General features: G+C 38.8%; 1 protein-coding gene across 6 annotated transcripts in view; it reads right to left on the bottom strand.

The window, feature by feature from the left end:
* Nucleotides 1-13,323, bottom strand: part of HMGCLL1 (3-hydroxy-3-methylglutaryl-CoA lyase like 1) — a gene marked incomplete at both ends in the record, with an annotated part of 131,796 nt that overhangs the window by 497 nt on the left and 117,976 nt on the right. For 4 of the 6 annotated variants that reach the window (XM_080700270.1, XM_080700271.1, XM_080700274.1 and 1 more), the window contains one exon: nucleotides 3,407-3,532. The exons of the other annotated variants lie outside the window; for them this stretch is intronic. In XM_080700270.1, coding sequence (XP_080556396.1) covers nucleotides 3,407-3,532 — 126 coding nt within the window. The remainder of the gene's footprint in view (nucleotides 1-3,406; nucleotides 3,533-13,323) is intronic. 6 annotated transcript variants of the gene reach the window in all.

The following is a 13,323-nucleotide window of genomic DNA, read 5'->3' as shown; positions in this document are numbered from 1 at the left end:
ATAAGGAAAGACGAGATAAAGCCACAATAATTATAGAAAATTTGAATGCTTATATTTTTGCCGTATTCATAATCATTATTACTGATATAATGGTGAAGGGGTTAGTTGTAAGCTAGAAAAGATGAAGTCTTTAGTACACATCTGGAACTTCTTTCCCTGAAACGCTGCACAATATAGAAGAATAAACAGGATCAACAGAGACTTAGGCAAATCCGCAGATGACAGATACAGAGTTTGGTATAAAGGTAAAGTATGTGGTATGTTCCTCGTCTCCGGGCCTTCGAGTAACTAAAGGTCACTATGAAGGTCGCTACCCTGCACTCCTCTGTGAAAGGGAGAGTCACAGCCTCTAGTGAATTTACCACAGATTTGCCCTTTTGTAACTTTTTCTAAGTTTCTAGATCCTTCATCAATATAGACTAGAAATAATGACGGCTAAAAATTAAACATACCCAGTCTTCCTTGTTAGTGATGAATAATTTTTAATTTTTATTAATATTTAAAGTTTTCCTAAAAGTCAGGTATAAATAGTCCTAAGCCTTTAATAATAATGATTATCATTTTAGAAAATGGAGGCACTATAAAGATCTCTCTAGAAATTTTTAGAGAACTGTTTTCTTTGGAGTTTATTTCTCTTATTAAGAATGATTAAGAAAGCCGGGCATGGTGGCTCACATTTGTAATACTTGGGAGGCTGAGACAGGAGGATTGCAGGTTTGTGGTCAGCCTCAGCTACTTCGTGAGGCCCTCCTCAATTTAGTGAGAACCTGCTTCAAAATAAAGAATAAAAAATATAGAGCTGGGGGTGTAGCTCGGAAGTAGAATGTCCCTGGGTTCAATCCCCAGTTCTGTTAAAAATGAAAGGAGTGATTAAGAAAAAGGTTTTGTAAAAATTATACTTGTAAATAATTTCCATTATTTCTTATCCTGTTACTTTCAGGATAGTAACATTACTTTTAAGGTACTTACTTTTGCTCTGGTTTGAGAAATCTGATTTGTCATATAATGCTTTAGATAGATAATCTGGTAGGTGCATTTTATTTTAACATCCTTACTCTAATGATATTTAATTTGGTAAATAGCTAGTTTAATGTATCTTTGTTTCTGAATTACATTCGGTAAGTATTCATAAGAAGATTTCAGTTATTAATGTTCCTACTTGCTTTCCAAGAACTCCATTTATGACAATTGTTCACTGAATTTGTTGATCTCATTTCAAAGAAAAAAACCGGGGTCTTTTTCTATTATTTTATTTAAAATTAACAGATACCATTATGAAATAATACTGCATTTATCCTTTTATCCTTAAATCACTCATAAGGGGCCTAAATATGTCTCCTGTACTCTGATAGGCTTTGGGGTTTCCAGAGCCTCACAGGAGTCTCTACGCAGAGAGATGATGCTCCTTGAATGCAGCCCCATATACTGAAAATTCTATCCTCTAGTTAAGGCTATTGACAGAGATGTACCAGTGTGACTATAGAGGCAGAGGTGTGGAGTAACCAACCCACAAGAAGGGAATAGACAGTTGTGTCAGGGAAGGGTTTAAGGAAGGGAAAATGTTGACAAATAAGTAAGACTCCATTGATGGGTGCTTGGGCCAAAGCATGGCATATTCCTGTTGTATTATGTTTTTGATATGGGGTCTGGCTAAGCTACAGCATGCTGGCCTTGAACCTGTGATCCTCTTGTCTAACACTTGTATCTGAAATAAAATCTTCTGATGACAGCATGGAAAATAGTTTCCCAGGTACGTCTGAAGTCACAGGCGATTGTGGAGGATGAACACTTGGGAATGGGTGAGGGCTTGTACCCATGTAGTCACAGCAAGACAGTTAAAAAAAAAAAAAGGAAACTGTTAAAAATATTTTAGACTTCAAATGAGTAGTTCCTGGTAACTGATTGGTCTGTGAGATAAGATGCTACAGAGACTTGTAGCTCACTAGCTGGGATAACTGGTTAAACTGTGGCAACTACTCTTGGTATAATCCCCCTGGATTTGTGAAGTTCTGAGTACCAGACTTGACTTATTTGAATATGAACCCCAGAGTTAAAGAACGTGACCCCACACATCAATAAGAAACATTTATCAGATGAGGTCAAGTCATCCATCTGATCTCCAAGAAAGGCTCTATTTCCCTTCAGTTTCTATAAATGTTTTCTGATAAAAATGCTGCTGCTGCTTTGTAAATGAAATAATACTTATTCCTAACTAAAGAAAATAAGTTAGAGCTTTTGGTGTTTATAGATACCAGGTGCTGGTGTTTGGTACCAAGTAAAATCCCAGTAGATTTCACGAAGTGTGTCTGTGTCATAGGTATCCAGTTTGAATAAGCAATAATTTGAATAAGAGTAATTGCTCTCTGGCTGGGCAGGAAGGTAGACACAGCGGATTATGATTCAACCTTGTACATGTGGAAGTAAAGTTAAAGAAGGTAGCACTTAAGGAGAGAACAATTACAGCTTGGCTTAGAGGACCAACAGGAAGACCCTAGAAAGAGCCCGTTTGGGGGATGGCAGTGCCTCCCAGGTGAAATTCTGCTATATGTGTTGTGAGACCCTCCCAAGTGACAGTAAAATCATCAAGGACTAGGGGCGAGGAATAGAATGAGAACCACGGCAAGTTTGGTGTCTCAGGAGCATAAGTATCAGCAGAGTAAGAAAGAGGAGAGGCAGGAGGGGGAGAGGGGAAAAGCACCTTGCAATCAGGTGATATTTGACATCTCAGAAAAGCGATGGGTGCCCAAGAATTTCCTGTGAATAGCTCTCTTGCCAACTACACTTTTCCCTAAAATAACGTGTGCCCTCTGGACTTATAGCTTATTTTATCAAGCATGTAACTTACTGTGTTGATTTGGGGGACGGCTAACACGCAAATCTGTCTTTGCAAATAGGACTTAGAAAAAAAGTACATGCTTGTCACCCATTGTCTCTCACGCCAAGTGTTTCTAAGCTCCACTCTTTTCCCTGCACATTTGAAAAGCTCACTGGCTCCTTCTCAGAAGCCATGGTTGCCACAGGAGACCATCAGGATCTCGGTTTCCCCCAAGAGAAACATCCCTACGAAACAAAACACTGCAAAATTCAGAAGTCCTGGCAGCAAAAGGCACAAGCTCTAACGCACAAAACGTGCAAAACCAAATCAGGCAATCTATGGAAAAATACTTTGGAGTCCATAAAACACTGTGATGTGTGAAATGGTAGCACCATTGGTGGCTGAGCTCTAGGAAGAGTTACTTTATAAAGCCCCTGAAGAAACGTTATTGTATTTCCACACTGTGCTTTTTAGTAAATGAGGAATGTGTGGTAAAAGTTTGAGCTCAACCTTGCTTCCCCTCGCTGAGAAGCGTTCTGATCTGAGGCTGTAAGGAAGGCATGAATATTAAAATATGCTAAAGTGACTTACTGTGCTGAGCCCCAGGCCATTAAGCATGTAGATCAAGTCCTCTGTAGGTACATTCCCAGAAGCTCCTTTTGCATAAGGACAACCACCTAATCCGGACACTGCAGAGTCCACCACATTAATTCCCATCTGGAAAATAAAGCAGAATATCTAAGGCCTGTGTACCGAGGGCATGTAAATAGATTCATTTCCATTTAATCTGTGGCAAAATAATAAAAGAAAATAAGCAAAATCTGAAGCTGTTATCCAAACATATTTGCTTACCCACCTGCTGCTAGAATGGGCTTTGGAGTGCTAATTTCTTTTCTGACTAATCTTGCCTTTTAGAGGAACAGAAGCTCCGCTAAGGATCTCTGCAGCTAGAGTAATCTTAGCTCAATATTAAAATGGTGCCATATTTTGATAACAGCATAGCTATGGGTGGTAGCGTTTGAAGTAAGGTTAATTCACTCCCAGGTTTTATGTATTTTCCAATTTTCTTGTTTTATCCTAAAAGCATCACATAAGCAACATGAAACATTTCTGATATCACAACTCAGAATCAAGTGCCTCAGAAGTCCGGTGTGTGTGTGTGTGGGGGGGTCACTGTGTTTGAAAGGAGATGTGAGCTCAATTCACCCATTCAATTTGCCCGATTGCGAAGAGATATAAAATAGACAAAACACTCACCATTAATAACACCAGCTCACATTTATTGGGCTTTCATTAACTGCTAGATACTAGCCTTAATATAGTATGTCTATTAATTCAGAATTGTCACAAAAATCTCATGAAGAAGAAGGTGTGTGTGTGTGTGTGTGTGTGTGTGTGTGTGTGTGTGTGTTTTACTGGTGATGGAACCTATGACTTCATGTATGCTAGGCAAACAATTCTCTCCCTGAGTTACCTCCCCAGCCCTTTTTATGTTTATTTTGAGTAAGTTGCCTGTGTTGGCCTCACACTTAGACCCCTGAGCAGCTAGAGTACTGTTAAAAAAATCCCTGCATCTGCACACTTGTAATCTCCGAGCTTGGGAGGCTGAGACAGGAGAATCGCACAGGTTCAAAGCCAGCGTCAGCTACTTAGTGAGGCTCTCAGCAACTTAGTGAGACCCTGTTTCCAAATAAAATATAAAATAGGTCTGGAAGTATAGCTTGGAGGTAGAAAAACCTCTGGGTTCCACTCCCAGATACTTGTATCATTTCCAAATAACAGAGGTGAAGCTCAGTAAAGGGATCAGTTTGGTAGGTGATCCTCTTGCTTTCTTGCTGTGGATCACGCACATCGGTACATGCTTGAGCCCACAGAGGTGGAAGAGACCTGTGTTACTTCTCCCAAAGGAGTGACAAACCTGTCCCTCTGCTTCTGGAGTTACTACCATCTGATGCCCTGGGCCTCATTCAAGTCTTCCACAATCTCTTCCGCACACAGGAGGTATGGGTTGGAAACTAGGAATTCAATTGAATCTAATTTTCTTTCTTTCTTTCTTTCTTTCTTTCTTTCTTTCTTTCTTTCTTTCTTTCTTTCTTTCTCTCTCTTTCTTTCTCTTTCTTTCTTTCTTTCTTTCTTTCTTTCTTTCTTTCAGGTGGAACCCAGAGGTTTTTCTACCTCCGGGCTATACTCCCAGACCTATTTTATACTTTATTTGGAAACAGAGTCTCACTAAGTTGCTGAGAACCTCACTAAGTAGCTGAGGCTGGCTTCAAACCAGTGTGATTCACCTGTCTCAGCCTCCCAAGCACAGGGATTACAAGTGTGTGCCACCATGCCAGGCTAGGCTAATCTAAATTTTTTAGTACTCTGAATCGAACCCAGCAGCATTCTATTATTAAGAATATTGTGCACTGGCACAAGTATGATGATTGTTAGAAATAGTATGCATTATGTTTATTTTCTCTGACACCTTTCCCCTTTGAGTGAACATGTTTGGACATGTCCTTTTCTCTGAATTTTTCCCCTTTGAGTAAATGTGTTGTAAGATGTAGGCTTAGATAGATATGACTGCCTCGGCTTGGGGAATGCCACCAGAAGACTCTGTGTCCTACAGAGCACACCCTATTGGACTAGGCCACACAAGGACAAAATGTACATAAACTGCCCCCACGGGCTGTGGGATGAGACTCTCTGGGCTCCACTCTGCTGTCTGTGAGGCTGAACGCTGGCTCAGCCAGGGCACTCCCTGGCTGAGATGATGAGGGTCCTGGTGATTTAAGATCCCACTGATGCCCTCTGTGAACAATCTCCAGACAATGACCTGCTCTCCCATGACTGGTGAGAGTCCCCTGGCTGAGGCCTCGATAGTGAGGACGGGGATTTGTGCTTCCTGATAAACTAAGCAGCCTACCTTGACTTTATGCTTGTATGAGTTTCTGTTGGGAATCCATCACAGTATCTACCTCCGAGCTTCACCACCAGTCCGAGTTTGACTCACGTTTGGCTATGTAAATAATCTGTCAAATCTTACCTTAGTATGATGTATTTGTCACAGCCAATGTACACATATTAACACAGTGTTATTAACTAAATATGTGCATAGGACTGTGGCTCAGTGGTAGAGTGCTTGCCTAGTCTATTTAAAGCCTTGTGTTTGATCCTCAGTATGCGCACACACGCGCGTGCGCGCACACACACACACTTTTTAAATTTTTTTTATTTTTTTGTGGTACTGGGGGTGGACTCCAGAGGCTTTCTACCTCCGGGCTATACTCCCAGACCTATTTTGGATTTTACTTGGAAAGAGGCTCTCACTAAGTTGCTGAGATCCTCACTAAGTAGCTGAGGCTGGTTTCGAACCTGCGCAATCCTCCTGTCTCAGCCTCCCAAGCGCGGGGATTACAAGCGTGCGCCACCATGCCCGGCAAAAAAAGAATTTTAAAAAGACATATTTAACCTTGTGTCTTTTTTCTGCTCCAGGCATTCATCAATATACAACACTGCATCAGTAGTCATGACTTGTTAGGCTCCTCTGGGCCAGAACAGTTTCTCAGATCTTGGCTATTTTAAGTAGTACTAATAGTACACGATTAATTTTATTTATTAGATAGTGGGGATTAAATCTAGGGGAATTCTACCTCTGAGCTACACCCACAGCACTATATATTTGAAACAAAGTCTTGCTAAGATGCTAAGTATCTCACTAAGTTGTTGAGGCTGTCTTTGAATTTGTGATCCTCCTATCTCAGCCTCACAAGTACTAGAATTACAAGCATGCACCACCATGCCTGACAGGGTAGTATATTTTGTAGAAAAATCTTCCATTATTGTTAATGGTTAGACTGGAGGTAAAGAGTTTTAGAAGGAAGAACACAGGTGAAATACCATTCCCAAAACATCATATCACGGGTACATAGGCTCACCATGAATTATGACTCCTGATATTAACCTTGACTACCTAAGAGAGATGACATTTGCCAGGTAACTATACTGTAAGGTCTCTCTCCTCTCTCCCCCCTTTCCACACTATACTCTAGAACGAAGTCACAGTGTGCAGCTCACACTTAACAGGTGAAGAATACCTACATCAATTAGTCGCACACTTAATGAGTGAAGAATACTACATCAATTGGATGGGATTCTTCTATATGAGAGATTTGTCACATTCTCCCACATTTATTTACTTAATTTGTAAACATTTATTTATATCAGTAGGGAACCACCGGCATTTATAGATATTTATTTTGCACCGTGGGCTATAGTCTGCAACTGCTCTATATGTTACGTTTCTTAAGTAACTCTATATTGGCCATCAGGAGCCCTTTCAGTTGGCACTGGTGTCTCTTTGGCAAGCCGAAGAGACTGCGCTTTTAGAACTACTTTTCTAATTTCCTTTACAAGACTTGAAATATTCACCAGAGCTCATGAGGGCAGAACTACAGTTCAGTAACATGAGTAGTGTTGCATCTGTATTCCCAGTAGTTGAGAAACTGAAACAAGAGGATTGAGGGTTCAAGGCCAGCCTAGGCAACTTAAAGAGACCCTACGCAACCTAGAAGATCCTGTCTCAAGATAGAAAATAAACACAGCCGAGGGTATAACTCTGAGATGAAACAAGTCTAAGTTCAATCCCCAGTACCAGCATAATAGTAATAACAGTGGTAATTATAGTAACAGCAACAACAATAATTATTACCTCCTATTCACTGGCACTTATGATAGTTTTACAAAAGAGAGATTATATTGCACTGTCATTTCTCCTCATTATATTCCTCAATATGAGAAGGTCTTTATAGATCTCTTTCCCTTACCCACCACCTTTTTAAAATAACAATCTGACACAATCATATGCTGTTGTTAATAAAGATTCAGCTAATATACTGGCACATGTCTGGTAATTTAAATTTTCAATGAATCACAATAGTAAGAATAAAGATATGCACTCTAGAAGTAAAGCATGTGATATTGTCTAGCAGTTGGAAAAGGCAAATATCAAGGAACTGGCCCATTTCTGGGTGTGTGCGATGAACACCAATCGGGGGCTTTCTTAACATACAAGTTAAAACTGATCCATTTAGTGGAACTGAATCTGTCACCCAATTACTTTCAGCAATTCTCAATCTAGAGTACCCATTAGAACCACCTATGGCCGTTTACAAATAATAATGTCAAAGTTTCTCTCCAAAGGAATTAAATCAGAATCTCAGGGTATGGGCCAAGGGCTAATATTTCTTTAAAGCTGCCACTGGTCACTCTCCTGTGTCATTTGGTGTGGAAACCCCTGGGACAGAGGTACTACCCCTCATCCACCCTTTATCAGTCCCGGGCACAAGTCAGCTTGAAGAAGTCAACCACGGCTGGTCAACATTTCAAGGAGACGAGTTCTTTGGAAGAAGTCCTCAGAAGAACATGTGGTAGGTAGCCCACATCAGAGACCCTAGCATGACAGGAAGAAGACAGCAACAGCCAACTATTTGGACGATTCTTTCCTGGGATCTGGAGCCCGGGTATCATGCTCACTTTCCCACTACTGCGGATAAAGACCCCGAAGCTGTAGGAGACCCAGAAGGAAGGAATCTGTTACCTTCCCAAAAGCGCATAGTTCCTCCTCCTCCTCCTCCTCCTCCTCCTCCTCCTCCTCCTCCTCCTCCTCCTCCTCCTCCTTCTTCTTCTTCTTCTTCTTCTTCTTCTTCTTCTTCTCCTTCTTCTTCTCCTTCTTCTTCTCCTTCTTCTTTTCTTCTTCTCCTCCTCCTTCTTCTGCCTTCTTCTGCCTTCTACTTCTTCTTCCTCTTCATTCCTCCTCTTTCTCCTCCTCCTCCTCCTCCTTTTCCTCCTCCTCCTCCTCCTCCTCCTCCTCCTTCTTCTCCTTCTCTTCTTCTTTTCTTCTTCTCCTTCTCCTTCTTCTTTTCTTCTTCTCCTCCTCCTTCTTCTGCCTTCTTCTGCCTTCTACTACTTCTTCCTCTTCATTCCTCCTCCTCCTCCTCCTCCCTCCTCTTCTTCTTCTTCTTCTTCTTCTTCTTCTTCTTCTTCTTCTTCTTCTTCTTCTTCTTCTTCTTCTCCTTCTTCTCCTTCTTCTCTTCTTCTCCTCCTTCTCCTTCTTCTTTTTCTGCCTTTTTCTGCCTTCTATTTCTTCCCTCCTCCTCCTCCTCCTCCTCCTCCTCCTCCTCCTCTTCCTCCTCCTCCTCCTTCTTCTCCTTCTCCTTCTCCTTCTTGTCCTTCTCCTCCTCCTTTTCCTTCTCCTCCTCCTCCTCCTCCTTCTTCTTTTATGTTGTTGAACTGAGGTTGGAACCCAGGGGCATTCTACCTCTGACCTACACCCTCAGCCCTATTTTTTAATTTTTAATTTTGAAACAGGGTCTCACTAAGTTGCAGAGGGCTTCAGTAAGTAGTAGAGGCTGGCCATGAACCTGTGATCCTCCTTTCTCAGCCTCCCAAGCAATTACAAGCATGCGCCACCACACCTGGCTTAGTTTTCAGTCTTAAGTGACCTTTCTGGAGATAACAAAAAAGGAAAAATTCTTTTATTTTGTAAATAAAGGTCAATGTGACCTATTGTTGGGCAACAGTGAAAGGAGTACTCTTAGTAAAGCACCCAGTTTCTGCAAACTTTAGCCTCTATATTTTAATAGTAACTAAATAAAAATGATAATAAATAAATCAGATTGAATTCTTGGTTCACATCATTATTTTGTATCTACCTGATCTGCCTAGGGTCTAGGACTGTAGGGGTAAGTTGCAGACATAAGTTGCATTTAAAAAATGAACTAGAAAATGTTTTCTTGTCCTCTTCTCTAGCGTCCAATCAGCACTAGACACAGATTCTCTTTGCAAATTATCTTCACAAATTAATTGAATCAATCCTAAGAACAATACATGAATTAAAAGTTTATTTGAAAACTCCAACGTGTTGCCATGGGAGAAGAGTATTAAGATACTGATTCCCTTTAAAATCTCTGTTGTAAATAAAATTACAATATTTTAATTTTATGTCACCTTATGAAATATATGCTAACCTCTCTACTAAATAGGCAATACTCTTTTCCAGAAATAAAGATCTTCTCAATGGATAATGTTTTCCAGGTACTAAATCATCTGCTTTCACAAAAGCCAGGAAATGGAAGCAACCTAAGTGTTCATCAACTGATGAATGGATTAAGAAAATATAGTAAATGTATACAGTGGAATACTACTCAGCCTGAAAATAAATAAATAAAATCCTAACATTTGTTACAATGCAAACAGAACTGGAAATCATTATGTGAAATGAAATAAGCCAAACTCAAAAGACAAATATTGCATGATCTCATTAATATATAGAATCTGAAATAGCTGATCGCATCAAAGTTGAGAGTGGAATGGTGGGGACCAGAGGCTGGGGGAAGAGAGAGAGGGGCAGAGAAAGAGAGGCATCTGCTTATAGTAGGAAGAAGTAAGATGTTTTGAGGTGCTATTTCATAGTTGAATGACTATACATAAAGAGAATGCACTGAATATTTCAAAAAGCTCAAAGAAAGAATTTTTAATATTTTCACAATAAAGAAATGATGTTTGAGAAGACAAATATGTTTAACCAGATTTTAAAATTATATAACATATACACAGATGAAAACATCACATTAGACCCCCAAATGTTTACAATTTTTATGTACACATAAAATTATATATCCATTATAATAAATTTAATTTAAAAAGCATAAATAAATAAATAAATAAATAAAAAGTAAATAAATAAAGTGCTCTTATTTTCTAAGCAAGCTGCTTTGGAAATTTCTAGACATAGTCTTATAAGAAAAATCTGACTTTGCCATGTATATTATATTTTCATCAGATTACTACCTTATGTCGTCGGAATGTTATGGGATACTATGTAAACACATTCTGAAGAGACGAGGAAGAAAACCATTATTTCTTATTTTTCTTTCACTGATTATTTTAAATAAAGGTAACATTTGTGTTTTGCCACCAAAATCATTATATCACTGTTTATTGTTTATTTAATTAATGGGCTACTCGACTCATTTTGTCATAAAGGAAATTATGTGTGTTTGTGTGTGCATACATACACGTGTTTCCAGCACTACATATCACAAAAAGCATTTGACTTTTGTTTAGCCCCCTCCCTTTTTGAAGCAAAGTACATTTTAGATACATGACCACAAGATGGCAGTATAGCACCAAAATCCACCCAAAGTCAATTATTTGCAAACCCCCTCCCCAGAAGATGACTAGAGTTTTATATTTATCAAATAGTTTTCTTGTATTTCAAATAAGGACATCATTAATAGTTATACAGAACCCATAAAACTTTAGATCAAGACAGTCACTACATTTTTGCTTATCTTTCCTTGACTTAAATTGTTTATTATTAAACATATTCTATTCAGTGTCTTTGAATAAAAAGTCCTATAGATCAAGAAACTTTTTTGTCTGTCACTAAGAAGTGGCTTACTATTAACAAATGAGAAGCAATTATTTCTGGGGCTCGAGAGAAAAGAAAACAAAACAAAAACCTGAAAGAATTAAAGTACTCTTGGCTCCCACTTTCCTTAAGGTTGAAATTTGCACTCTTAACCCAAGGCCCCAGGACACAACAAACCTGGAGAACCTGGTGAACTCAGATATGTAAGCTGTGTCTGAGCTCTGCAGAGAATGTTTTTGTACTTATGGGTTGAGCAAAATAGGCAAAATATTAGTGGCCACGACTGGAAAATGGTAAATTGGCTGTAGGTAAATCAAGAGCATATCAGTTCTGTGCTGCAATCTTAGGTGAGCATCAAGGAACATTCATTTTGGATGACACACAGACCATGCTAAGTTACCTAAAAAAAGGACCATTCTGGCTTTTTCTTGGTGTTGTTAAGAATTTATTACCCAGCCCTGTATGGTGGTGCATGCCTGTAATCCCAGTACTTAGGAGGCTGAGACAGAAAGACCACAGGTTCAAGACCAGTGAGTGATAATTTTGGCCTTGTTTCAAAATAAAAAATCAAATAGAACTGGGGATATAATCCAGAGGTAGAATGCTTCTAGTTCAATTTCCAGAACCCTGCACATGCATGTGCGCACACACACGCGTGCACATACACACACATTATTGCCCAAACAAAATTACTAAATGTAAAAAGTGGAGGAAAAAATCATTTTTCAAAATTTAGAATCTTCCTCATATTAATGTTTTCAAAATATTTAATGAAAAGTAAAATTTTAGGTAGTGAGGTTACTAAAGTCTTAAAGACAATATAACTTAAGGGTAATGTTAATTTTTCTAAAAAATCATCTATTTTTTCCTCTGAAATCAACATTTTCTTTAAAACTCTATAATGATGTTTAGATTTCATTTAAAATAACAAAATTTCTGATATTAGAATTACTCATTTTTAGATTAAAGTTACTCAGGAGAAAAAAATAAATATTCACATAGAACAAAATATCAAAAGTATCCTCATTTTCCAATATTATTCTCCTCAAGGTGTTACTTAGAGCTAGAATTCCTTCCAACAGAAGACTGCAATTACCCATACATAACATATCACTCCTGTTTCAGTGTTCAGACCAGACATCACTAATGGATAACAGCACTCTTTCCAATAAACTAAATTTTTACATAGAGATGTTTCTAAACAACTACCCTAAATAGTAACTATACATTGAGAAATGGTACTTTTTAAGAGAGAAGTCTATTTGCAATCTAAGTGTATTATGAACATATGCCATGAGAGCCACTGAAAATGGCTAATTAATATTTATGATCAACAGTCAATATTTAAGTGTGTGTGTGTGGGGGGGGGTACTAGAGATTGAATCCAGAGGCATTCTACCTTCAAGCTGCACCTGTTTTTATTTCTTATTCGAAACGAGAATCTCACTTGTTTGAAGAGAATCTCACTACTTGGTGATTCTGTCCTCAAACCTGTGATCCTCCTGTCTCAGCCTCCCAAGTATAGGGATTACAGGCCTTTGTCACCACACCTGGCTAGCACCCAGTATTTTAATAAACTAAAGTATATAAGAAAATTGTATGCAAACATATATGTGCGCGTGCTTAGAAATAACTAAGCTAACATAATTATTAGTGTTTTTACATAGAATTTCTGACCTATGGGAAAAAAGGTTTGCCTAAATATTCCTTCTTGCCTTAGAAAGGAGACACAGTATAACCTTACCTTACTTTGTTACATTCGTATTTAAATAGAAATCAGAGTATGTACCTAGAAAAGAGTAAAAAAATTAAAAAAAATGTATAACAAGAAAATTCTCAATTTCAGTAAGACTGAGAAAATAAATAGTATGAGAGGTTATTTTCTCACAGGGATAGCACTTTCTGCTTCACATACTGGAAAGCTTTACAAAAATCAGTATGAATTAGTAATGCCCAATTTACTCTTGAGAAAACTGAGACTTGCAGAAGGCAAGTGATATAGTCCTGGTGTTTGTGGTTAGTACGAGACAGAAGAGGAACGCTAGCACCGCGCACTGCTCTGCACAGCCCACGTCCAACACGCACTGTG

This window comes from Muscardinus avellanarius (genome assembly GCF_963383645.1).
Source record: "Muscardinus avellanarius genome assembly, chromosome: 8".
Lineage (NCBI taxonomy): Eukaryota > Metazoa > Chordata > Mammalia > Rodentia > Gliridae > Muscardinus > Muscardinus avellanarius.
Note: the sequence above shows the minus strand (reverse complement) of the source record. Positions and strands in the feature narration are given on the sequence as shown.